This window comes from Rhipicephalus microplus, unplaced genomic scaffold (assembly GCF_043290135.1).
Source record: "Rhipicephalus microplus isolate Deutch F79 unplaced genomic scaffold, USDA_Rmic scaffold_14, whole genome shotgun sequence".
Taxonomy (NCBI): domain Eukaryota; kingdom Metazoa; phylum Arthropoda; class Arachnida; order Ixodida; family Ixodidae; genus Rhipicephalus; species Rhipicephalus microplus.
In genome coordinates, this window is record NW_027464587.1 from 9,306,826 (window position 1) to 9,334,467 (window position 27,642).

The 27,642-nt window shown below is 47.6% G+C and overlaps 1 protein-coding gene and 1 long non-coding RNA gene across 8 annotated transcripts in view; one reads left to right on the plus strand and one right to left on the minus strand.

Annotated features, from left to right (window-relative positions):
• LOC119180921 (E3 ubiquitin-protein ligase RNF170) overlaps window positions 1-27,642 on the plus strand; it is a 139,232-nt gene that overhangs the window by 85,008 nt on the left and 26,582 nt on the right. For all 6 annotated transcript variants that reach the window (XM_075882839.1, XM_037432057.2, XM_075882837.1 and 3 more), the window contains one exon: window positions 26,725-26,798. In XM_075882839.1, coding sequence (XP_075738954.1) covers window positions 26,725-26,798 — 74 coding nt within the window. The remainder of the gene's footprint in view (window positions 1-26,724; window positions 26,799-27,642) is intronic.
• Window positions 18,960-27,642, minus strand: part of LOC142784459 (uncharacterized) — a 45,914-nt gene continuing 37,231 nt past the window's right edge. The window contains exons 3-4 of one of the 2 annotated variants that reach the window (XR_012888639.1): window positions 26,702-26,877; window positions 18,960-19,173 (exon numbers count right to left, since the gene is read on the minus strand). This is a non-coding gene — a long non-coding RNA (uncharacterized LOC142784459). The remainder of the gene's footprint in view (window positions 19,174-26,701; window positions 26,878-27,642) is intronic. The other variant, XR_012888640.1, reaches the window with a different exon arrangement.

A 27,642-nucleotide genomic window follows, 5' to 3' on the forward strand; every position in this document is an offset into this window, starting at 1 on the left:
GTTACCAGAATCAATTGAAACCGGCTAAGACCATACATCCCCAATCCGCGTCGATGTTTCAAGTGTCAACATTTTGGGCATGGATTGCAGAGTTGCAGAGGGCGCGCCACTTGCGCAAAGTGTGCATCCGTTAAACACTTATCCGACAACTGCACCTCAGAAGCAACTCATTGTTCGAACTGTGAAGGAAATCACCCTGCCTACTCACGGTCATGCCCCACGTGGAAAAAAGAGAGCCAAATAGTAGAACTCAAGGTTAAATTTAATCTGCCATTCCAAGAGGCACGTAAACGTTTTTGACTGCACAACTACTCTTATCCCTCCTTTGCAGATGTGACGCGCCAGGGCGCCATGGCACATGTTTCTGCACCCGAAATTGTCGCATAGAGTGTGGCCGCGGTCGTGCCACCAGCGCCCCCGGCTGGAGCAGCCTGTACTGCTCCGCCACCTGACAAACAGGGTTGCCAGACCTTCGTGTCTGCTGAACCTCTGACCACTGCAAGCACTGTTAGGTCCGAAAGTTCTGTGAACGTGCCTGTCGAGCAGGCACCATTCACCACCTCACAAGAGGTGATGGATACAAGTACGACTCCTCCGGCGCCTCAGACGCTGAAGGATAGGTGCAAATCTTTGGAGCGTGCCAAGAAAGAAAAAAACCCGAATTATAGGGCCCCCATAAGGCCCTGTAACCTGAGGCAACACTTTTGTACACACAGCACCACAGAACACTAAAATGACACAAATACTACAGTCGAGCGTCAGAGGTCTGCTGAGAAACCTCGATGATATCCTGGAGCTCTTACACAAACATATACCAAAAGTGCTGTGTGTGCAAGAAATACACTTGAAATCAAAACTCGCTAACTTTTTGTTCAATCACGTTATCTTTCAAAAGGACAGAGATGATGCTGTCGCCTCATTCGGTGCTGTTGCCATAATAGTTAGCCGAGGAACAGCCTGCACACATTTATTGCTTCAAACATCTTTTGAAGTGGTAGCTGTTCAAGCTGTCATTTTCAGTAAACTGGTAATAATTTGCAGTATTTACATACTTCCATATCATCAACTGAACAGACAAATTCCAGTCACTAATTGATGAACTTCCAGAACTATATTTTGTCCTAGGGGACTTCAATTCTCATAATAGCTTATGGTGTAATTCTCCCTGCAATGCACGAGGCTGCCTAATTGAACAGTTCCTTTTCTCTTCTGGTGCGTGTCTCCTAAATCAAAAGTACCCAACATACTATAGCCTTGCTAGCAACACCTACTCATCGATAGACCTCAGCATTGTCTCTCCATCGCTCCTACCTTTACTCACATGGAAAGTCGCAAATAATCCATACGGAAGTGACCATTTGCCTTCAATTTTGAGTACAACAATAGACAGAATACATCCTTCACAGGCTCCCAGATGGCACATTGACAAGGCAGACTGGGAAAAGTTTCAAAATGCTAGCAACTTAAGTTGGTCTGATATGTGTGGCTTAAGCGTAGATGCAGCTGTAAACTACCTTACAGCTTTTCTAATTGGTGCTGCAACAAAGTGTACCCACAAACGGGACTTGGCACAAAATGTCGAATAATGTCTCTTTGTCGAATAATGAGTGTCGAGAAGCACGTAAAAGACTAAACAAAGCATGGAAGTTGCTTCAGGACTCACCTACTGCCGAAAATCTCGATAGTTTCAAGACGATTAAGTCTCAAGGTAGAAGGGTGCGCCGACAGGCTAGGCAGGAGAGCTGGCAAAAATTTTTAACAGGCAATATTTCTTATACAGATAAAGCTAAAGTTTAGAGTATGATTGGTAAAGTAGCAGGAGGACGAGTACATTCACTCCCACTTGTGAACACGCAGGGCGACAGCTTGGAAGACCAGGCAAACTCCATCTCCGCAAACTTCGAAAAGGTCTCCAGCTCGTCTCACTATACCACAGGGTTTAAACAATACAAAGTCAGAAGAGAAAAAGAGAAACTGCAGCGCAAATCCACTACCCACGAGGCATAAAATGCACCTTTCTGTTTAGGTGAGCTGCAGGCCTCACTAAGCTGCTGCAATAAGTCTGCCCCAGCCTCCGACCGTGTGTCATATGAAATGCTCAAACATTTACCTGCCTATCAAAATACAAAAAGTTCTTCTATGCCTGAATAATGCTGTATGGTTTTCCGGTGAAGTGCCCTCGACCTGGAAAAAAGCCATAGTTATTTCTATTTTAAAACAAGGCAAGGACCCATTCTCAGTTTCAAGCTACAGGCCAATAGCATTTACCAGTTGTATTTGCAAGGTCTTTGAAAAAATGATAAACAGGGGACTTATGAACTTTCTTCCTTGAGACTAATAGCCTACTTGACCCATGCCAGTGTGGCTTTCGAGAGGCTAGGTCCACCACTGACCACCTTGTCCATATCGAGGCTCAAACTCGTGATGCCTTCGTTTATAATCAATTTTTTTTTTGTCTGTGTGCCTCGATATTGAGAAGGCCTGTGATACTATGTGGCGCTTTGGCATACTAAGAGACCTCTCACACTTCGGTGTACGAGGTAGAATGTTGAATGTAATCGAAAGCTACTTAACCAATCGCACATTCCGTGTTCGATTAGGCACTGTTTTGTCACAAACATTTGTCCAGGAAACAGGAGTGCCACAAGGAGGTGTAGGAGGTGTCGCAAGGAGCTGCTGCAAGGAGCTGCACACTCTTCGTAGTTAAAATTGACTCTTTGCACCTCGCTATCCCTCACAATATTGCCGCAAACCATGCATTGGGTTTGTTTATTTGTGTTCTGTTTTTTCGGCCTGGCTGCGCCGGCCTGTGCTATCACTGTTTTCACAGCGTTTCGAACAAACACTATCACAGCGTTTCGAACAAACGCCATCACGGCGTTCTCGATACAATTCGACTATTCGAGAAACCCTCGCGCCGAGGGATATGAATTCCCGCGCAGCCGATGCCGCGACATTCGATCACCGACGCTCACTAGCGTGCCCGTTGTTTTGCCGGCCCTGCTTCGCCGCCTGTGTATTCTTTCAGTTGTTAGGGGAGCACAGGTTCGCTCCAATAAACTTGTTTTCCTTATAGACAACTGCGTCGTCCTTTGCTGCGTGACATCTGGTGGAGGTGCGGGGTACATGAACCCTAAGCCATTGCCAAGCCAACAAGCAAGCCCAACACGACAAGCACGCCCAACTCGTGTCAGCCGCCGACAGCAAGGCCTTCAGCCAGAGTTTGGACTGCTCCCGGACAAAAAAAAGCAAGGAAGACGTAAAAACCACGATGATCAACGCAGGCACCATGACCAGCGCTACCAACCCTCCCATCGTTCTGCAACAACCTCGTGAGCCCCCATCATTCCGAGGATCTCCTGGTGAAGACCCGGAAGAGTGGCTGGAGAAGCTGGAGCGCATCTGCATCTTTAACAGGTGGGATGACGAAGAAACGTTTCGTCATGTCTTCTTCTATTTGGAGGATGCAGCTCGAACGTGGTTTGAGAACCATGAAGGCTCCCTAACCGACTGGACTGTCTTTAAGAGCGAATTCCTCAAAACATTCGCTACGGTTGTGCGGAAAGAACGAGCGAAAGAACGAAAGAACGACGTCCAGTTGTCCATCGACGGCCTTGATGTAGTCGCCCTCATCGATACGGAAGCCGACTACTCGGTCATGAGCGGGTCATTCGCGTCCAAGCTAAAGAAAGTTACGACCAGATGGGACGGTCCGCACATACGCACAGCAGGGGGCCACCTCGTGACCCCAAGTGGAATGTGCACATCGCGCGTCACCATAGACGGCACTACGTACCCTTCGGAGTTCGTCATTTTGCCTAACTGCTCCCGCGACGTAATTCTCGGAATGGACTTTTTGACGGACAATGGCGCAATAATTGATCTGCAGACCAGGTCGATAACGTTTTCTTCCGATCACTCCATGATGCCGCAGCCGAACCTCGGACACCGTGCTGCTGTAAGGATCGCTGACGATCACGTCATCCTGCCACCCCGCGCAAGCTTGATGATCGCCGTCTATTGTGAAGGTGCTGCTCCTGACGTCGACGCTATCGTGGAGACTGACCAAAGGTTGCTTCTAGACCGCGGTGTGTCTGTCGCAAGAGGCATTGCGCGGTTTAAGCAACGCAGATCCCACGTTTTGGTCATTAATTTCACCGAGGAGTACCAGCATCTAAACAAGGGCGCTGCAATTGCGTTCCTCGAAGAAACGCAAGAAGCGAGTCAAGTGATCGCGGTCGCCACCTTTGAACGCACACGCGCAGATGCTTCCAGGCTGCCACATCCTTTCGACGTGAACCCGGCGCTGTCGCGAGAAAATCGGGACAGATTACTGGAGTTGCTCCGTCGCTACAGCAAGTGTTTTTCCTCGAACTCGAAGTTACGTCAGACACTTTTGGCAAAGCACCGGATAATAACCGAAGATGGAGCCCGACCTACCAGACAGTCACCGTACCGCGTTTCTTCACACGAGCGCGAAGCCATCCGGACTCAAGTAGATGACATGCTCAGCGACGACATAATACAGCCATCGAAAAGTCCGTGGGCTGCGCCGGTTGTACTCGTGAAGAAAAAAGATGGCACTTTAAAATTCTGCGTTGACTACCGGAGACAAAAATCACCAAAAAGGACGTGTACCCCCTGCCACGAATCGACGATGCCCTCGACCACCTCTGCCACACCAAGTACTTCTCATCCATGGATCTGAAGACCGGCTACTGGCAAATTGAAGTGGACGAGAGAGACCGAGAGGAGACAGCATTTATAACCCCGGACGGTCTATACGAGTTCAAGGTGATGCCGTTTGGGCTGTGCACGGCGCCCGCAACGTTTCAGAGAGTCATGGACACTGGGCTAGCAGGCCTGAAGTGGCACACTTGCCTCGTATATCTCGACGACGTTGTCGTATTCGCCCAGACTTTCGACGAACACCTCACAAGGTTGGAATCTGTACTCGAGGCCATTCGTACGTCGGGGTTAACGCTGAAGCCTGAGAAGTGCCGTTTCGCGCACGAGGAACTCAAGTTCTTGGGTCACGTCGTGAACGCCGTGGGAGTCCTACCTGACCCGGCAAAAACATCAGCCATTGCGAACTTCCCAAGGCCGAAAGATAAGAAGGGTGTGCGAAGGTTTCTCGGACTGTGCGCATACTACCGGCGCTTTGTTGCAAACTTCGCACGCATTGCAGAGCCACTCACGCGCCTGACGAAAGAAAGCACCCCTTTCAGCTGGGAAAATGACCAAGAAAAGGCATTCTGCGAGCTGCAACAACGCCTGCAAAACCCGCCCGTGCTCGCTCATTTCGACGAAAACGCCGAAACGGAAATGCACACGGACGCCAGTGATATCGGTTTGGGCGCCGTCCTCGTCCAAAAGCAAAGTGGTTACGAAAAGGTAATCGCCTATGCAAGCCGTGGTCTGTCGAAGGAGGAGAGAAACTACTCTGCCTCCGAGAAAGAGTGCCTGGCTATCATATGGGCCATTTCAAAATTTCGCCCATACGTCTATGGTAGACCGTTTAAGGTTGTGACAGACCATCATGCGCTGTGTTGGCTCGCCAATTTGAAGGACCCCTCTGGCCGTCTTGGGCGGTGGAGCTTGCGCCTGCAAAAGTTCGACGTTACAATATTCTACAAATCCGGTAGGAAGCACTCCGACGCCGACTGCCTGTCCCGCGCCCCCGTCAACCCACCACCACAGGACTCCGATGAAGACAGCGCGTTTTTCGGAGTCGTGACAGAGAGCGACCTAGCCGCCCAGCAGCGTGCCGACCCTGACCTCCGCGCCATGATCGACTACCTCGAAGGACGCAACGTCACCGTGCCCAGGGCGTTCAAGCGCAACTTACCAGCATTCAGCCTCAAAAACTCCATCTTAGTGAAGAAGAATTTCAACCCCGGAACGAGAACGAATTATCTACTCGTCATCCCCGCAGACCTTCGTGACGAAATTTTGGAAGCGTGCCACGACGACCCGTCTTCCGGACATCTCGGAACAGCTCGCACGATTACAAAAATCAAGGCGAAATACTTCTGGCCCCGTCTTACATCCGATGTCACCCACTACGTCCGAAGCTGCTGTGACTGCCAGCGATGAAAAACACCACCGACGAGACCCGCCGGACTTTTGCAGCCGATCGTCGTCCCAGTGAGGCCATTCCAACAGATCGGAATGGACCTTCTGGGCCCGTTCCCTACATCCCGATCCGCGAACAAATGGATTGTCGTAGCGACAGACTACATGACGCGCTACGCAGAGACAACCGCTCTTCCTAGGGGAACTGCACAAGAAGTTGCAAAGTTCTTTATTAACCAAATTGTGCTGCGACATGGAGCCCCTGAAGTCCTAATCACTGACCGCGGAACGACCTTCACTGCGGAGCTCATGCAAGGAATCTTACGCAACAGCAACACAGATCACCGAAGAACGACGGCGTACCACCCCCAAACGAACGGACTAACGGAACGGCTGAATAAGACAATGGCGGATATGCTGTCTATGTACGTCGACGTTGAGCATAAGACGTGGGACGAAGTCCTCCTGTACGTCAGGTTTGCGCACAACACGGCTAACCAAGAAACCACGCAGATGACACCGTTTGAGCTCGTCTACGGAAGACGGCCGACTACGATGCTCGACGCAATGCTTCCGCACGTAGAAGACGACGACCTCAACGCTGACGTCCAAGGATACCTCCAACGTGCGGAGGAGGCCCACCAGCTCGCTCGAGTTCGTATAACGGACCAGCAACTGGTGGATGCCGGACGCTACAATCTCCGACGCCGAGACGCCGAGTACCATCCTGGAGATCGTGTGTGGGTTTGGACTCCCATTCGACGACGTGGACTCAGTGAGAAAGTTCTACGACGCTATTTCGGACCCTACCGGATTCTACGACGTGTTGGCGAACTAACGTACGAAGTGATTCCCGATGGTGACTCCCGTACATCACGGCCCCGCCGCGGTGGTCTAGTGGCCAAGGTACTCGGCTGCTGACCCGCAGGGCGCGGGTTCGAATCCCGGCTGCGGCGGCTGCATTTCCGATGGAGGCGAAAATGTTGTAGGCCCGTGTGCTCAGATTTGGGTGCACGTGAAAGAACCCCAGGTGGTCTAAATTTCCGGAGCCCTCCACTACGGCGTCTCTCATAATCGTATGGTGGTTTTGGGACGTTAAACCCCACATATCAATCAGTCAATCAATCCCGTACATCACGACGACACACGCGGCCCGAAGTCGTCCATGTGGTTCGCTTAAAACCTTTCTACGGATGATGACGAACTTTTATTTTAATTTGTTTGGACTGTCCCTTATGTTAGCATCGGGTCGATGCACTCTTAGAGGGGGGTAATGCCGCGAACCATGCATTGGGTTTGTTTATTTGTGTTCTGTTTTTTCGGCCTGGCTGCGCCGGCCTGTGCATCACTGTTTTCACAGCGTTTCGAACAAACGCTATCACAGCGTTTCGAACAAACGCTATCGAACAGCGCTTTGAGCGTTCCGAACGAACAGCGTTTCGAACAAACGCTATCACGGCGTTCTCGATACAATTCGACTATTCGAGAAACCCTCGCGCCGAGGGATATAAATTCCCGCACAGCCGATGCCGCGACATTCGATCGCCGACGCTCACTAGCGTGCCCGTCGTTTTGCCGGCCGCTGCTTCGCCGCCTGTGTATTCTTTCAGTTGTTAGGGGAGCACAGGTTCGCTCCAATAAACTTGTTTTCCTTATAGACAACTGCGTCGTCCTTTGCTACGTGACAATATGTTTTACTCCACATATGGTGACGATGTACAGGTTGCGTTTAAATAATCAATCTCACAATATGTGAACCACAGGTTCAATTAGGTTGAACAAAGTTTCTCAATGGGCGGATCAGAATGTTTTTAAACTGAACGGGCGAAAGAGCACATGCGTCTTGTTCTGCCGGAAAAGGAGCGTTCATCCCGATCCCGAGATTGACCGGCGTGGTCAACGCCTGTCTGTACAGTGTGAGCATAAGTTTCTGGCTCTAATATTAGACACAAAACTTATAACAGTTATACAGTTATTCGCGCATGCTCTTGCACGGTGAGAAAACTAAACAAACTAAGGAAACTAAAACGACTGCTGTAGACACAAGGCAACTTGCCCTAGCAACCTGAGTGCCAATAATCTAAAAATGATAATTCTTTATCAAGGAGAGCGATTGATGATTCACTGACACTGTTTTTGTCTGTCTTTTGAATCTGTAGGCTTAAAAAATTTCCCTTGTCAGTTGGTCGCGGTGGCAGAAAAGAACCTTTGTTCTTCAAAAGTCTGGGGTGCATCCACAGTGCCGGCAGTGGATGGCCAAGTGTGTCGAAGGTGCGATACTCCGAAGGGAATTTTGGTGCTCCCTCAGTCTAGAGTTGACGCATCGCGCCCCATCTGGCCAATACAAACGCGTCCGCACGGGAAGAGTGCGCTGTACACAACTCCATCTGCACACTCTACAAACATATTTTTGTGAATAATGGAGCATGCATTCCTCGTCAATGGAGCATTCTTTACGCGTTTCTGCGGCGTCACGCAAACATTGATGATCTTATTCTTGGCAGCAAAAACCACTTTAATGCCATGCAGTGCACCCACCTTTTTAAGCCTATGCGATAGTTAGTGATTGTAAGGTAACACGACAAATTTTTTCTTCTTTTCCTTTACTTTGGCTGATGTTGTGTTACCATTGAAGTTCATCGTGAACGTATTTACAGCGCAACACCAGAAAAACGCAAGACAGGGAAGGAGTCAAAGAGAAAGAAAAGACGGCGCTGACTCACAGCTGTTGTTTATTGGAAAAAACGGACTAAAATGTATATATTGCCACGTTTCATTTCTCAAGTTTTGTTATCGCCTTATTACATTATACAATTCTCAGGGCATACCGCGCCTGCAGTTTTAGAGAAGCTTCAGGACCGTAGTAGATCATTTCGATAAAATCATGCCCACTCCGCGAACTGTACAGATTATTCTAGAACCTACGTCACCGCCAGCGATAACGCTAGAACATTCGATGGCAAGAGTATAAATGTCAACGCACTTCGCCGCTTCTCAGTAGTTGATCGACGGCCGACGCTCCGTTCGCCGCTATCAGTCCGAGACTGGTACTGTAGTTCGACTTTCCGTTTACCGGGCACAGGTTCGCCCAAATAAACAGTTAAATCCCAGCATAAAGTCTCCTGTCTTCGGCCACATCACGACCCCGTGACATCTGGTGGAGGTGCTGCTTCGTTCATGCACCGGACGCCCCCGTCAAGCCGTGAACCTAGCCCACGTTGCGGAGAAGACACCGACGCCAACCAGGAGCAGAGAACAAGCCGCCGACAGCAAGGTGCTACCACCGGAGTACGGGCCCCTACAAGACAAGGCGCGGAAGACCTTGACTGCAGCGACATTGACAACCGCAGCGTCCCAGCCCGCGATCGTCATGCATCAACCCAGGGAACCCCAAACTTTCCATGGGTCGTCGTTCGAAGACCTGGAGACCTGGCTAGAAACATACGACCGCGTGGCCGCCCTCAACCACTGGGACAATGAAGAAAAGCTCCGTCGTGTGTACTTTTACCTGGAAGACACCGCAGGGACATGGCTTGAAAATCGGGAATCCGCGCCTCAAACGTGGGAGGTCTTCGGCGGCGCATTCCTGCAAAGGTTCGCGAGCATCGCTTGCAAAGAGAGGGCCGCTTTACTAAAGAACCGGGTTCAGCTACCAAATGAAAATGTTGGCATTTTCACAGAAGTGACCTGCTTATTCCGACATGCTGACCCAGACATGCTTTAGGAGAAGAAATATCGAGAGAAGAAAGTTGGTTTCCTAAGCGAGGGGTCAAACAGGAGCTCTTCCCGTGACTGATCAGAAATCTACCGAACACCGTCCAAGAATTTGCAGCCGAAGCGAACACTATCGAAAAGACCCTGGACTTGCGCACCAGACAGTATAATCGTCGCTTGACTCCAGATTGCGCTGCCGCTCAAGCCATCGACTCCGAAGCCCTGCGTGAAACGATCCGAGCGATCGTGCGGGAAGTGCTGCGCAAGGTGTTGCCTTGGGCACAGCCTGAAGTGAATTCGATCGCCGACATTGTGCGAGAAGAAGTTCGGCAATCGCTTCGAATTCCCCAAGCACCGCTGCCCGAGTGAGAAGCTATGAGCTACGCTGCTGCAGTGCGCCACAACGCTCCTCCCCGTTCATGCTGAAACGCCACCCGATCGCACTTCCGTTGCCAGACGCCACCGCCGCCACCACCACCACCGATGTCCTACCGTTCGCCAACGGACCACTGCCGATGCCATATCGCCCTCCGGCCGGCCAGCGCTACGCTTCAAGGAAGACTGACGTCTGGCGCACCCCTGGCCACCGCCCACTGTGCTACCACTGCGGCTAGGCTGGGCACACTTACCGCTGTTGCCAGTACCGACAGATGGGACTGCGTGGCTTTGCCGTCAATGCACCACGTCCGCAGCCAGGAGAACGGCCACGTGACATCGCCGACTACCTGACAGGAACTCAGTGTACACCACGAAGTCCTTTCCGTTCGCCGTCGCCCAGCCGCCGCATGTCACCGCACCACCAGCAGTACTCTGGCCCAATGCGGGGTCGGTCTCCTAGCCCGTATTTGGAAAACTAAGGGCAGCAACCGACGGAGGTGCGAGTGGTGTGCGACAAACTACCGAAGATTCGACGCCGACGCTGCGACAGAGCTTTCCGAACACGACACCAACCAGGCAAAGTCCTGACGGCGAAACCTCATTTACCAAGGGTGACCTGACGACGCAACATAGAAGCAGCGGAACAAGCCGGCGCAGCCGTGATTCGACGCAACGCCCTAACTGTAACGAGAGATGGCGAACTAACGACCTCGACGTTTTTATCGACGGCCACAGTGTGACCTCTCTCGTCGATACTGGAGCCGACTATTCCGTCATCAGTGGGCCGTTCGCCGCGAAGTTGAAGAGAGGACAGCTTGGGAAGGCCCCGAAATCGGCACTGCTGGAGGTCATCTCGTAACGCCTGCAGGAATCTGCACAGCGAGAGTCACCATTAACGGCCCTATTTATCCTCCAGACTTCGTAGTCCTACAGCGTTGCTCGAGAGATGTCATCCTTGGCATGGACTTCTTATGCCCCCATGGTGCTGTCATCAACCTAAGAACAAAGTCGATAACGTTATCGACAAAAAAAGCACTACCGCCGTGCACACCGTCCGGAAACCATGCCTTTAATGTGCTGGAAGAACAAGTCATCATTCCGCCTCGCTCCAGCGTCATTACTTCAGTCGGCGCTCCTAAATCACCCTACTTGGAAGGCATCATTGAAGGCAGTCAGCATCTGTTGGTCACCTGCAATATTTGCGTTTCAAGAGGAATTGCAGAGCTGCAGGTAGGCAAAGCAATGGTTATGCTCACGAATTTCAGCAATGAATACATACACGTAAACAAGCGGACGACGGTCGCATACATCGAAGAAATTGCGAAGCCACCAGTGCTTTCGCCTTCGCGGATTCTGCAGAACCTGCTCAGAAAAACCAAGCCCCTCTCTCAGCTTTCAACGTCAATCCCAGCCTTCCAAACCATAAGCAAAAACAGCTCAAGATCCTGCTCCTGCATTACGAAGATTGCTTTTTGTCGTCCTCGAAAATTCGGCAAACACCAATCACGAAACATCGCATCATAACCAAGGAAAATGCCAGGCCACTCCGTCAGGGTCCGTACAGGGTTTCGGCGCAAGAACACGAGGCCATAAAGACACAAGTTGATGAAATGCTACGGGACGACATCATCCAGCTGTCCAAGAGTTCATGGGCGTCCCCCGTGGTGTTAGTGAACAAAAAGGATAGAACCCTACGTTTCTGCGTCGATTATCGCCGCCTGAACAAAATCACAAAAAAGGACGGGTATCCTCTCCCACGAATAGACGACGCACTGGATCGGCTCTATAATGCCAAGTATTTTTCATCAATGGATCTCAAGACTGGCTATTGGCAAATCGAAGTCGACGAAAGAGATTGAGAAAAGACGGCATTTATAACACCGGGCGGCCTCTTCGGGTTTAAAGTGATGCCCTTCGGTCTTTGCTCAGCGCCTGCAACTTTTCAACGCGTTATGGATACAGTACTGGCAGGATTGAAGTGGCAGGCTTGCCTTGTGTACTTGGACGTCGTCGTCGTGTTTTCCTAGAGTTTTGACGAGCATCTTTGGTGCCTTGAAGCTGTACTTCAAGCCATCAAGATATTTGGACTCACACTGAAGCCAGAAAAGTGCAGATTTGTGTATGAGGAGCTCTTATTCCTGGGTAACGTGATTAGCAAGTCTGGAGTTCGTCCCGATTTACGGAAAAAGGCCGCCATCGCCGACTTCCCGCCGCCCACTGACAAGAAGGCAGTGCACCGATTTCTGGGCGTGTGCACCTATTATAGGCGATTCGTGAAAAACTTCGCCTGCATTGCCGATTTGCTCACTAACCTTACCAAGGCCGACGTGGAGTTCAAGTGGGAAACGCCGCAGGAACATTCTTTCCAGGAGCTTAAACATCACCTCCAGACGCCTCCGTTACTTGCCCATTTCTACGAATTCGCCGAAACCGAAATACACACTGACGCAAGCAGCGTAGGTCTCGGCGCCGTTCTTGTGCAGAGGGCTGATGGATTTGAAAGGGTTATTATTTACGCTAGCCGATCGCTGTCCAAAGCAGAAGCCAATTATTCCACAACCGAAAAGGAGTGCCTCGCCATCATCTGGGCTACGTCGAAATCATCTGGGCTACGTCGAAGGGCCCCTACTTCTACGGCGGGCCCTTCGAAGTTGTGAGCGACCACCACGCCTTTTGTTGGCTAGCTATCTTGAAGGACCCTTCAGGTCGCCTCACACGATGGAGCCTGAGACTTCAAGAATATGACATTACCGTCATTTACAAGTCTAACAAGAAACACTTCGACACCCACTGTCTCTCTCGTGCGCCTGTCGACCAACCACCGCCTGACGAACCGGATGACGACTACTTCTGGGGAACGATAACTGCCAATGACTTCGCTGAACGACAGCGGGCTGGCCCGGAACTTAAGGCCCTAATAGAATACCTCGAAGGCAGGACCGCCGAAGTCCTTAAGGTATTTAAGCGCGCACTTGCGTCGTTCTTCCTACGAAACGGTCTGCTTCAAAAGAAAAACATTTCACTGCTTCGAGCCAAGTACCTCCTTGTGGTGCCTTCAGCTCTGCAACCAGAACTCCTGCAGGCCCTGCACAACGATCCGATGGCAGGGCACCTTAATGTTTCTCGCACGCTCGCGAGGATACAAGGAAGGTACTACTGGCCACGTCTTACCACCGACGTCACTCGTTATGTGAGGACATGCCCGGATTGTCAGCGATGCAAGACACAGCCGACAAGGCCAGCGGGACTTCTGCAGCCAATTGAACCACCCCGCCGACCATTCCAACAGATTGGTATGGACCTACTGGGGCCGTTCCCGACGTCACTTTTCGGAAACTAGTGGATCGTGGTAGCTACCGACTACCTCACCCGCTACGCCAAGACAAAAGCCCTGCCCAAAGGCAGTGCATCCGAGGTAGCTAAGTTCTTCGTCGAAAATGTCGTCCTACGTCACGGCACCCCGGAGGTGCTCATCACTAACAGAAGAATGGCATTTACTGCTGACCTAAGTCAAGCGATCTTGGCATACAGCCAGACAAATCACCGCTGGACGACAGCGTACCACCCACAGACCAACGGCCCCGCCCAGCGGCTAAACAAGACGATGGCCGACATAATGGCAATATACGTCGATGTCGAACACAAGATGTGGGACGCCATTCTTCCGTACGTGACCTTCGCATACAACACGGCGGTGCAGAAGACGACGCAGATATCTCCATACAAATTGGTCTACGGAAGGAGCCTAGCAACCACGCTCGATGCCATGTTACCCAACGTCACCGACGAAGAAAACCTCTATGTGAGTGAGTGCCTTCAACGCGCCGAAGAAGCCCGACAACTCGCGCGTCTCCGTATCAAGAATTAACAGACGACCAACAGGCGCCGTTACAATCTTCGACGACGCTTCGTGGAATACCAGCCCGGTGAACGTGTTTGGGTGTGGACGCCGATACGCCGACGTGGGCTCAGTGAAAAGCTTCTGCGACGGTACTTCGGACCGTACAGGGTGGTTCGACGTCTCGGCCCACTTGATTACGAGGTTGTCCCCGACGGCATCACGAACTGTCAACGACGCCGATCGCGACCTAAGTCGTCCACGTCACGCGCTTCAAGCCACTTCATGCATGTAAACAAACTGGAACAGTGTTTTTTTTTCCTAATGATGTATCGTAAATAATTCATTGTACTTTCTTGCATTATTGTTGTACCTTCATCTCTAGTTAAAGCATCGGGACGATGCCTTTTTCAGAGGGGGGCAATGCCACGTTTCATTTCTCAAGTTTTGTTATCGCCCCATTACATTACACGATTCTTCGCAAACCGTGCCTGCAGTTTTCGAGAAGCTTCAGGATCATAGTAGATCATTTCGATAAGCTCATGCCCACTCCGCAAGCTGTACAGATTATTCTAGAACCTACGTTATCACCGCCAGTGATAACGCTAGAACATTCGATGACAAGAGTATAAATGCCGATGCACTTCGCCGCTTGTCAGTAGTTGATCGACGGCCGACGCTCCATTCACCGCTATCAGTCCAACACTGGTACTGTAGTCATACTTTCCGTTTACCGGGCACATGTTCGCCCAAATAAACAGTTTAACCTTCATCCTACTGTCGGTTTTTTTGTCGACGTCACGACCCTGTGACAATATACAGGTATTAGTAGCCTACATCACGACATGCGCAGAACAAGAAGTGCACCGATGTAGCGTTGTCACACTCATGGCAATAGTCAAGATTGGCCTAAATAATTTAATTCTTTTTATGCAGTGTGACAGATGGTTCCCTAATGCACATGCTACCCCTAATCTTTATATGATATGCCTCAGCGATTTTTTTGGTTGGTTGTTAGTTATCAAGATTGGCCTACATAACTTAATTCTGTTTTATGCAGTGTGACTGATGGTTCACTAATGCACTTGCTATGTCTAATATTTATATGATATGCCTCAGAAATTTCTCTTGTTAGTTGGTGAGGATGCTTGAAGATGATGGTGGTTCTCTCAAAAATGGGACGACAACCGCACGACCTGCATTGTTGTGGTAGATGAAGTCGCGCGATCCCTTGAGGAGATAACTCATGCTCCCTTAAACGAACTTTCACACATCGTTTCGTTTGCCCCACTTACTCCCTACCACACGATAATGAAGTTAAATACACAGCTTTTTTTATGCATGTGATGTACTTGTTCTTATGATTCACAGTGCATCTCTCTTTGGCTTGTTTGTTCCTCAGCGCATTATTAACCAACGGGCGAATGCGACCTGTCTTATGTTCGGCAAAAAAAAAAAGAACGTTGACGCCATACCTTGAACCTACCTTTTTCAGCCCATACGGCAATTTTTGTACATAAGAAAAAACTGCTCTTTTTCTTTTTTCATCACATTTTGCTTGAGCTCCTCTGTGTTTCACGAGCTTAACGCTCCGAACCATCAACTCACACACAGACGAAATCACCTTGTCAGGATACCCAGCATCTACTAAGCGTTTTACCTGGTTATGAAAAGCTGTATTCGACGCGTGCACACAGGATTTCTTGAGCGACGCATTTAAGATTGTCTTTGCAATCGCTCTCTTCACAATCTTAGAATGGCTAGACTTGTAGTTTAAGATAGGTTTCACTGATCTTGGGTCATATTTCCAACACAAATGATTTTTACCAAAGGTTAGCTTTAGGTCCAGAAACTGTAGCTCAGAATTCTTACAGACTTCGTGAGTGAAGGTGAGACCTATATCATGCTGACTGAATAACTTGAGAATGTGTTCAATGTCCTTATGGTGAATGTCATGGTGGGAAAAAACAACGAAATCCTCGACAACGAAAAACGGCACTCCAGCACTTACTAAGGTGACCCTCCAGCTGCCTGTCAATGTAGCCTAAAACAATGTCACTAATGATAGGAGCCACGTACGACCCTATGCAGACACCAGACTTTCGTACACTAAGATCCCCTCATCATGACACAAAGGTACTCTCTAGGTAAAATGACAAAAGTTCCAAGAAATGATTCTGCGCATGTCGTGATGTAGGCTGCCAGTACCTATATATATTCACTTCATCCCATTTTTTTCAATAAACAACAGTTTTGAGTCATCACTGTCTTTTCTTTCTCTTTTGCTCCTTCTCTGTCCTGTGTTTTTCTGGTGTTGCGCTGTAAATAAATTCGCGATGGATCCTAACCAACTGGCCGAACTTAGTGTCTTACTACCTTTGAGGTCACTCTTCAAACTACGCATAAGCTTATCGCAATGCTTGCCAAATGACACTTTCTAGATAATTAGCTTCGTTTAGTCTCAGTGCCGCCCCGGCGCGGTGGTCTAGTGGCTAAGGTACTCGGCTGCTGATCGCAGGTCGCGGTTTCAAATCCCGGCTGCGGCGGCTACGTTTCCGATGGAGGTGGAAATATTGTAGGCCGGTGTGCTCAGATTTGGGTGCATGTTAAAGAACCCCAGGTGGTCTAAATTTCCGGAGCCTTGCACTACGGCGTCTCTCATAATCTAATGGTGGTTTTGGGACGTTAAACCCCACATATCAATCAATCAATTTTATTCTCAGTGTTTGTGATTGTACGCTCGTGACAATCTTGTGTCTTGTGATTACATGATTTGGTTAACGCAGACTTCAATGTGGAAAAGGCGATACCGTTTATGATTTTCGAATGTCCAGAACCAAAGCAAAGCAAGGGTTTAAAACTAGGAGGGTGATATTGCCAGCAAACTTGCTTGTCATGGAATGATAAGCTTAGGTCTAAGAATTGCAACACACCTTGCAACGGCATTTCACATGTAAGATCTAAACCTGGAGCATTCTCCCTAAAAACTTTCAGAACGTTAAAGGCGTTGTTCATGAAGTAACCAGTTACTCGAAAGTGTGAACGAGTGTATAGTGAATGACAATGATGAGCAATGTTTCAGAAACCAAAGCGGCATTTCGGTGGAAGCTTTCCCTGTGCTTCTGGCGTTCTAACTTAAGTCCACTTTCTAGGGTGAGAAGGAGGCGTCTATGTACAGAAATCAGGGGTGTGCATTGGGTCAAAAGTGGCTCCGGTTCTCAGCAATATCTTCTTGGCCAAGGTTGACAGGGCTATTGAAGTTAACTTGGATAAGCTTGCGAAAAAGGTTTGCAGGTATGTAGACGACTATGTCATTTTTGTTGATAGGAGCAACTTCACGAACAATGCCATTAACATACTGAAACTTTTGAGTGAGAACGCTCTAGGTTTAGATTTTACATGTGAAATGCCGTCGCAAGGTGCATTGCAATTCTTAGACCTAAGCTTATCATTCCTTGACAAGCATGTTCTGGCAATACCACCCTCGTTGTTCCAAGCCCTTGCTTTCCTTTGGTTTTGACATTCGAAAATCGTAAAAAACAGCATCGCCTCTTCCTCGTTAAAGTCTGCGTTAACCAAATCATGTGATCACAAAATTGCCGCGAGCGTACAATCGCAAACACTGAGACTAAAGGAAGCTAATTATGCGGAAAGAGTCGTTTGGCTGGTTGCGATAAGCTTATGCGTAGTTTTGAGAGTGACCTCAAAGGTAATACAACATCATCCAAAGTAAAGGAAAAGAAGAAAAATTTGTCGTGTTGCCTTACGTTCACCAACTATCACATTGGCTTAAAAAGGTGGGTGCACGCCATGACATTGAAGTAGTTATCGCGGGGTGGTGTGGAAACGCATTAAAACGCTCTGTTGAGAAGGAATGCATGCTCCATTGATCACAAAAATATGTTTGTAGAGTGTGCAGTTAGAGTTGTGTACAGCGTACTCTTCCCGTGCAGATGCGCTTATATTGGCCAGACGGGGCGATGTGTCGACTCTAGTCTAAAGGAGCACCAAAATTCTTTTCCGAGTATTGCACCTTCGACACACTTGGCCATCCACTGCCGGGACTGTGGATGCACCCCAAACTTTTCGAGAACGAAGGTTATTTTCCGCGACGGCGACCAGCTTTCAAGGGAAATTTTTGAAGTCTACAGAATTCAAAAGGCAGGCAAAAACTGCGTCAGCGAACCATCAATCGCTCTCCTTGATAAAGAATTATCATTTTTAGATTATTGCCACTCACGTTGTGAGGGCAAGTTGCCTCGTGTCTATAGCAGTCGTTTTAGTTTATTTAGTTTCAGTTTTCTCACCCTGCAAGAGCTTGCGCAAATAACTGTATATAAACCATGTTCATTCATTAAACTTTTTTAGCTGAAAATCAGCACTTGTCCAGTGTCTTCCTACTTTTCAGTGTTTGTTTTTCACGCTGCTACCTTAAAAAATGAATCGTTACCAACTTGCCCAATTTTCAATACTACTCACCACAAATAATGACATGTCCAGTTCTACCTTGTTCCACAACCGTCCTTTGCTGAGAGAGCCCTACTCATTTTGTGTGAGGAGCCTCGCTGAGGAAACAGGTGTGCCACTTTTGCCACCGTGGCAATGGCAGGTTATAGACTGCAATCTATCTTTCGTGGAGGTCATTAAACACGCACCTACTTCACATATACGCACGCACTTCCTCGAACGCCAACACATGTATAATGGGCCAGGATTCTTCACAGATGCGTCCAAGTCTCACACTGGCGTGTCCTATGCAGCTGCTGGCCCATCTTTTTCAAATTCTGGTATACTGCACCCATAAACAAGCATTCTCACCGCAGAAGCCCATGCGGTGTCTGTGGCTGTCAGGCATATCAAGGAATTGCAACTGCAACGCGCGGTTGTGTACACAGATTTGCTAGTGACTGAGTGTGACAGCTCCGGAAACGCTCAAGAAACAAAAATTCTGTACTTGTGTTGCTTTATCATCTTTTATGCAGTATCTACGCTCTCAAACAACATGTTGTTGTGTGCTGGGTGCCAGGGCACTGTGAGATCGCTGGAAACGTGGCAGCAGACCAGCTAGCTGCTGCGCACGATCACGCACCTGCCAATACACCCATGGTCTCCCTTCACTTTACATGAAACCTTTCTCATGACGGGAGCTCAGGACATGCTGGCAGCACCTATGGGATAGGTAAACAGACAACAAAGTACTTGTTATTAAACTGATGCTCGGAAATTGGCCACCAGTGTCCAGATCACGCTACACAAAAGTTACACTTACAAGACTGCAGATAGGACACACACACTCTACACATTCATACCTTTTGTCTGGTGATGACCAGCCCATCTGTGAGAGGTGTGTAGATCCACTAATGGTACTCCGCATTCTAGTTCACTTTAGTGATTTAGATTTGAGGAAAAAACACTTTTTTGTTGCCCTACTGACAGCTGCTACCACTGCATCCTCTCATGCTCATCAGTAGGGATGCCCTTTCTGAACGTCAGTCACTTTTTTCGTTTTCTAAAAGATGTCCATAGATTTCACCCCATATTTCGAGGTGATTCGTAGCTCAACCTCTGTACAGAGTTTGTGGCTGCGACAGCCCTCTCCACCAACATTGTCATTTATTCCACCTCGATGCGTTTCATGTCACGATTAGGATTTTAGTGTTTTTTAGTTTTAACCCTCCTCAGGGCGTGGAATTTCAGGCCCCTTTACAACCGCACAACACTATCATTGTTCATATTCTGACCATATTACTTGAATAACGCCCCATTACTTTTCCCTCATCATTGTTCATTGCAATCTTTGGCCATCACATGGCCTTTGTGCCAATAAATACTATCTATCATCATCATCACTTTTGCTGCCCCTTCTTTTTGACTGGGGGGGGGGGGTGATTTTAAGTGAAAAGAAGAGAAAAGTGAGCCCTGTAACTGTCTCTCAGGGGGAGGACACCTCTACAGTAGCTCACAAGGGATGGGGGTAGAGAAGGGATTAAAAGGATAAGATCAAAAGGTAAGGAGATAGAGAGAGAGAAAGAAAAGAGCGAGACGCAGGGACAGCGAACGGAAGTGAGGAGAAGATAGAAAAGATGGAGACGGTCGCAGGAGTCCGAGGACGGGGCACCACTGGCGAGAGCTCTTGTCGGTGACAAGAGATGGCATAGGGCTAATCCAGTCGGTCAAAGCTACGCTGTCGTTGTCATCGTCGGGGGCCGCTGTCAGGAGGTGGCGTAGGACCAACCTAGCCGGTCAGAGATGCACTGTCGTCGGAGATCGTGAGGGCACAACCGGTCGGCATAGAATTCAGCGAGCGAGTCCTCCCGCACACGAGACAAGCATCGAATGCCTTGGCTTGGGCGACAATCGCAATGGTGTGCAGCTTCGTACTGTTCAAAACTAAACAATCAATCAATCAATCATGATTTATTTCAGCTTCAAAGACATTCAGTGGAGCTTGGTGGGTACGGACAAAAAGCCATAGATAAGGCTTGACAGGGTCCGTACCCCCGGGCTTGGCAAACGTGGCGTACAGAGTGGCGTACAATCGTGACGTACAAAGGCAAAAACGGGCACATAACAGTTATCTTCATTGCAACAACATAAGCGAGCTAGTGGAACTGAAAAATGTACACAATAAAGAGAAAAGGCACTGGTACAGTATACAGAGAAAAGGCACTGGTATACGAGAAAAGGCACTGGTACAGTATACAGAGATGCACTCGTTCAAAATGAAGGGGGAGAGAGAGATTCACAGGTACATTTTATCATCATACACATGCGAATTGAGTACGCGGAAGTGTTACTTATGTTTTTCGGATATGTTAAGTAGTAGCGGTAGCTGATATTTCAACATCTGTGTTGCGTAATTGGTTCGTGGTCTTGGTAATCTCCAGACTTCACGAGTCCTCAAAATTCGCACATGTTCAGCGCGAGTTAGCGCCGACAATTCTGTGAAAAATGTGTCGTTATTTTTTATAGCCGACTTATAGCGATTGTTTAAAATTGTGTGATATAGCTCATGTACTGGGAATAAGTGCAGAGCCTTGAAAATCGGTTCCGTGTGGGCATCGTATGCGGCACTAACGATGTTACGAATGGCTTTCTTTTGAAGTTTGTGTAATTTCTGAACGTTGGTTTTGGTGGTCGTGCCCCAGACTAAGTGACAATAAGATAAGTTAGACAAAAATAGTGATTTATAAATTAACAATTTTATGTTTTGAGGCAGGACGTAACGAAACTTTGACAATATACCTACAGTTTTTGAAAGTTTATTTAAGGTGGCATTCACTTGATCTGTCCACGTCATATGCTCTTCAAAAATGACTCCCAGGCTTTTAGCAACGCGTGATAATTCTATAGTTGATGTACCTAACTTTAGACTGTTTGTGATGCCCAGTGTTTTGTTTTGAGGCCGAAATATAACAGCTTTCGTTTTAGCCGCGTTTAGGTTCAAAGAGTTGGCGATACTCCAAGTGTGAATTTTATTTAGGACGACGTTGCCTTTTTCAATGAGGTTTGAAGGGTCACGTCCTGTAATAAAAACACTTGTATCATCTGCGTAAATGATAAATTTAGTATTAGCACAAATATTTACTATATCATTCACATATAAATTAAAGAGCAATGGGCCCAAAATGCTACCCTGAGGTACACCAGCCTTAATTGGTTTGAATTCGGATACAAAACCATTAATAGTGACTTGCTGGTGGCGATGTTTAAAGTAAGAAATTATAAGTTTTAAGAAAGTGCCTCTAAAGCCATAATGCTGCAGTTTCTCAAACAAGGAATCGTGGTTAATTGAGTCAAATGCTTTTGAGTAGTCAATGAATATGCCTAGTGTACAGAGATGATCTTCGAAAGATTGTAAGATAAGCTCCTTTTGGCGTAATAGAGCCATCTCAGTGGAGCATCCCTTCCGGAAGCCAAACTGGCAAGGCGTAATAATGCTATGCTTCGTTGAAAAACTGGACATGCGTTTATATATCAATTTCTCAATGCATTTAGAAAAGACTGGAATAATTGAAATTGGCCTGTAATTGGAGAAATTATTGATGTCACCACCCTTGAATATTACAGTTACCTTTGACATCTGTAGTTGTTTGGGAAATGTGCCAACAGAAAACATGAGGTTAATAACATGTTCCAGAATTGGTGCGATAATATCGATTACAAATTTTATAGGTCTGATTTGGAAGTCATGAACATCCGTACACATACTGTTTTTTAGTGACAAAACAGATGTTATAATTTCATGCACAGTAGTCGGACACAAGAATGCGCTTTTCTGTATCGGTGCTGTTAAATATTGAATGCAATTCGGATCGTGCTTACTATTCACAAGTGATGTGAAAAAGTCGTTGAAGGAATTCGCCAAGCGTGCATTCGTTAATTCTTCGCCGTTACTATTAATTGATAAAGTGGATTGTTCTTGGGGGTCACCGTGTAGCACAGTGTTCAATCGTTTCCACATAAGGTGTGGCTTTTTAAGGACTTCTGGGGTGAAAAGATTGCTTAAGTAAATTTGTTTCGCTTCTCGGAGCTGTTTGTTCAGTTGGTTCCTGAAGCGCTTAAAAGCGTGTAAATCTGTTAAAGCTCTTGTTTTCATAAAGATCTGATACAGTTTGTCTTTTTCTTTCATGCTCTTGAGGTGTTCCCCGGTGACCCATGGCTTACGGGCTTTCCGAGCTCGTTTCGCTAATTTACGTGGAAAACATTGTTCATACGCTGCCTTAAAAACATTTATGAACTCATTGTACGCTGTCTCGGGTTCATCAACTTCTAATACTTTGCCCCAATCTGTTACACGCAAATGAGAGCGAAAGTTATTCAGCGTGAAAGAGTTTATCTGTCTGTAAGATTTAGTGGACGGGTGTCGTGACGCAGTGGAGGGTTTTGTTTGCGCCGATAGTAGATAAATGGGTAGGTGGTCGCTCACAGAAGAACTGATGACGCCAGAACTAAGATGCTCGGGTGAAATATTTGTAATAAAGACGTCTAGTAGTGTCGAAGAAGTTGGTTGTATTCGTGTAGGTAGACTGATTGCATTAATATAACTGTTCGCGTCCAAGATCCTAGAAAGTTCATCATGACTTGTTGATTGTTGCAAGCAGTCTATGTTTATGTCACCTCCTAGAATGACAGTGCTGGCATCATCATTAAAATAACTAAGGTAACTATCTAAAAATGTGAAGAAATTTGACACACTCGCATGAGGTGGACGGTACATAACGCTGTACACTTTAGCACCATTTTTGACAGTGAGAACCTCAAAATCAGCAGTGGCTCTTGAAAATTCTTCCACAATAACACAATTCATGCCATTTTTCACTAACATCATGACCCCGCCTCCTTTTTTAAAGCTGCGGTTTACGAAGAAAGAAGTATATCCTGGAATTTTGATCACTTCTGTAGCATCGCGATACCATGTCTCGGTAAACATCACGATCTCGAACTGAAAATCCATGCGCGATAACAAACATTGTATTTCTTCCTCTTTATTTCTAGCAGACTGTGTGTTAATATGCAGTGCAGAAAATGAATATTTGTTTTGTGACAACCTGCAAATTTCCGAGACCGACAAAACTCGGTTTTCCATATTTCATATCGGAAACGGTATGTACGTACTCGACTTACTCTATCTTATCAAGGTCGCTGAGCTTCGTGACGCGTAGGACACGTGACGACTCATTTTTCCTTGCAAAGATTTTGCCCTCTTTCGTCCAGCAGAAACGCCAGTTTTTGTCATTTTTCTTGCAAATTGTTTTTCCGAGAAGCACTTTCAATGCGGGACACAGGTGCTCGTTTATGAAGATAGGATGGCGTTCCTGGTGTCCGATGTCGGCCGTGGTCAAACGTTTCTGTCGTGTTTTTTCAAGCAAGGCATTTCGTTTTGAGCGGCTATGAAACTGCACTACAATATTTTGTCGTGAAGCGTCCCGTGTTGGTACACGGTGGCAAGCCTCAATGTCACTTTCGGAAACAGGTTCATTTACTGAATTTCCAATAGCTGCAAGTACGCTTTTCAGGTTTTCGTTTTGTGTCATGGGAACACCCTTAATCTCAATGTTCCTATTTCTAGAGTACTGTTCTAGTTGAGTGATCCTAAGTTCATTCTCAGTCACTTTGTTTCTTAGAAGCGCGCATTCATCCGTGAGGGAGCTGTTGGCTGCCTTCAATTCGGCATTTTCAGTTTCAATTTTTTTCAGCTGGTTTGCCATATCCTCAAAAGCATTATTCATGAAATCAAGGGAAGTTTTGATCTCACGATGCTCCTTCCGCAGCTCCCTCTCGAGCGACTGACGCATCTCAGTCAGGTCATGTCTTAAATCCTTCACAAGTTTGTACACCTCTGAGCGGGATAAGGTCATGGCAAAAGACAGTACAATACACTTGGATGGCAGCAGCAGCGACAGTAAAAAAAAAAAAAAAAAAAAAAAAAAAAAAAAAAAAAAATTACAAAAGAATTTCAGACCTGCGATCAGTAGAAAGGTAGGTATAAGCGACGTTCCAAGACTGCCGCCGCTGCTGCCAAGTGAAGGACGTCGGCCGATGATCCTCTTGAAATACTTGTGAGCCCTGGCGGCACAGTCGCTCCCTGAAGTGACGTCACAGACGATTGTGACCGACGCCGCCCTTCCGGAAAAGAGCGAAAGATGTTGCCACCAAGACAAGCTTCACGTGCGTGTCGACGATAGTATCTGCGATCAGTAGAAAGGTAGGTATAAGCGACGTTCCAAGACTGCCGCCGCTGCTGCCAAGTGAAGGACGTCGGCCGATGATCCTCTTGAAATACTTGTGAGCCCTGGCGGCACAGTCGCTCCCTGAAGTGACGTCACAGACGATTGTGACCGACGCCGCCCTTCCGGAAAAGAGCGAAAGATGTTGCCACCAAGACAAGCTTCACGTGCGTGTCGACGATAGTATCTGCGATCAGTAGAAAGGTAGGTATAAGCGACGTTCCAAGACTGCCGCCGCTGCTGCCAAGTGAAGGACGTCGGCCGATGATCCTCTTGAAATACTTGTGAGCCCTGGCGGCACAGTCGCTCCCTGAAGTGACGTCACAGACGATTGTGACCGACGCCGCCCTTCCGGAAAAGAGCGAAAGATGTTGCCACCAAGACAAGCTTCACGTGCGTGTCGACGATAGTATCTGCGATCAGTAGAAAGGTAGGTATAAGCGACGTTCCAAGACTGCCGCCGCTGCTGCCAAGTCAAACACTGCTGTTACGCAGCAGTTAAACACTGCTGCCAAACACTGCTGTTACGCTATGAATGCTATGTTGTAAATAGGAGAGCCTTCTTTGCATCGTCTGCTTGACATGCCAGTGCTGCCCCTGTTGCCGCTCGTAGCGCTTTTCGGAAAGAGCGCAACTGGTACCGCACGGTGGCCACCTGGTGCCTATGGGGTTATTTTTTCAGTTTTTGCGATTTTGAGCATAGTAACTGAGAAATCATGCTAAGCAGAAACGTATCGATGAGGTTTCACTGTATGCCCTATTAAGGGGACAGTGGGATAAGTACCATCGTAACTCCGTTGGAGAGCATTATCAGATGCATTATTCAGATGCATTATTCGAAATTGTTTTGAAATGAGAGCGTACTACTTAGACTCGGACAGATAATCATGTATCACTGACTCGCCCAGTCAACCGAATTGACAAATTATTTGAAGGCGGCAGGTTCGGTCCCTGCTGGTGGCAAGTTATCTTTTCGTCCACTTTTTTTTCTTCACATTTACATTATCATTCCTACTAATAACATACCCCATACTCTGCATTTCTGTCTGTTATTTCTCATTGCCTCTAAAGAATAAAGTGAGCCCTCAAGTTTACACTTCTTTCTTTCAATGCCTGTGAGTGTAACATGCTGCTGAACTTGATTGCATATGAGCTAGCACAACATATCTGACAAAAATGTTTTTGCCAAGTTAGTTGCTGTGATTGTTTCCAAATAAAAAAACTCCAGGCCTGCGCGGAAGTCGCTGCACAGTCACAGCGAAAGCTAGAAGAGCAGCCTTTCAGAGCTTTTTCAAAACACTCATCAGGTAATTACTGCAAGCACACTTGCTTGATACCCACTAGAGCATTAATAATAAAATTCTTTGGATGGTAATCCAGCATTCGGTATGCTATTTTTCATCATTTTTCTGAGAAGCGTGGTATCCACTAAACACTTGCAAGGAATTTTGTGCCAATTGTTCACGCAGTGGCTGACGACAATGAGGAACTGTTCCTGAAGTGGGTGTGCGCCATAGTTAGTTAGGGAACAAGAACAAGCTTTTGTAATGAGTTGGAGCATTGGATGGCCCACTCGTTGTGCTATTCGCATTGTGCGACAACTGCTTGTTCTTCCGCTGTTTTAAAACGCTTTATAAGTCGTATTAACGCGATTGCTTTCTCGACATCAAGCCTGTCTAAGGCAAGTTTGCCAACAAGTCACAAGCTCCGTCGTAGCTCTGTGGTAGAATACTGGGCTTGCCTTCCAGCAGATCTGGGTTTCGAGCCCGACTGTGTCTTTGACGCTAGGTTTGTTTTTCTAATTTCGCGTGTTATGGTTACAGACACCGGCAGTGGACAACTGCGCGTGATTCGAGTTGTGATCTCATAAGAGCTTTCGCTGTAAAGAAAAACGTGGTTTTGTAAACATAGTGTTTGGTCCTCTGAGTCAGGATCGTTGCACCAAATGAGGAGTTGTTGCACCTACTTAATTGGGGGTTGTGCTTGCAGCTAGCTGTCTCGTCTCCTACTGGCACCATGGCAACTGGAGAGGGGCAGTCAGGTGTCCGGTGTGCCGGCAACAGGTGAGTTCTGCTTGTTTGTGGGGAGGGAGTTACTATAGCTCTGTCAAGTGGGCCAACTTCAGTGCACTTTGAGGAGGTACTGCAAGTGTCATTCACGCGTTGTAAAATGGAAACATGTAGTCACTCTCACGACACAGCACACTTGTGGGCTTGCCAAACTCTCCTAGCTGTGACAGAGGCTCTAGCCTCGGTAGCAGTGGCTCGAGAATAATTGATTATACAAAGCTGAGTTCAACGACTGTTTTCTGTATTAGGAATATTCCGATCAATTAATCCCCGCCACGGTGGTCTAGTGGCTAAGGTACTCGGCTGCTGACCCGCAGGTCGCGGGATCAAATCCCGGCTGTGGCGGCTGCATTTCCGATGGAGGCGGAAATGTTGTAGGCCCGTGTACTCAGATTTGGGTGCACGTTAAAGAACCCCAGGTGGTCTAAATTTCCGGAGCCCTCCACTACGGCGTCTCTCATAATCAAATAGTGGTTGTGGGACGTTAAACACCACAAATCAATCAATCCGATCAATTAAAACATACTATACAACAAAACACTGCTCTGCTATTCTTACTCCTGAGCAATTCACAGCTGTGAGGGGCATGCCCACAACACACGGTGACATCACGTTCGTACATAGTTTTATTTAGCGCTGCTTGTAACTTTGACACATTATTCTTTAAGAACAATTGCCTAAAATAACAAATACCTGTTGTGGTACATTGGTAACCATTACCATTATTTCCAAAATGGGCTTACTTGTCTCATGTAGCAGCGCGCCATCAGAGTGCCATTCTGGGGGCATAAGTATACTCACTCATAATGACCCTAAAATTGCCAGTTCAACTTAGGTA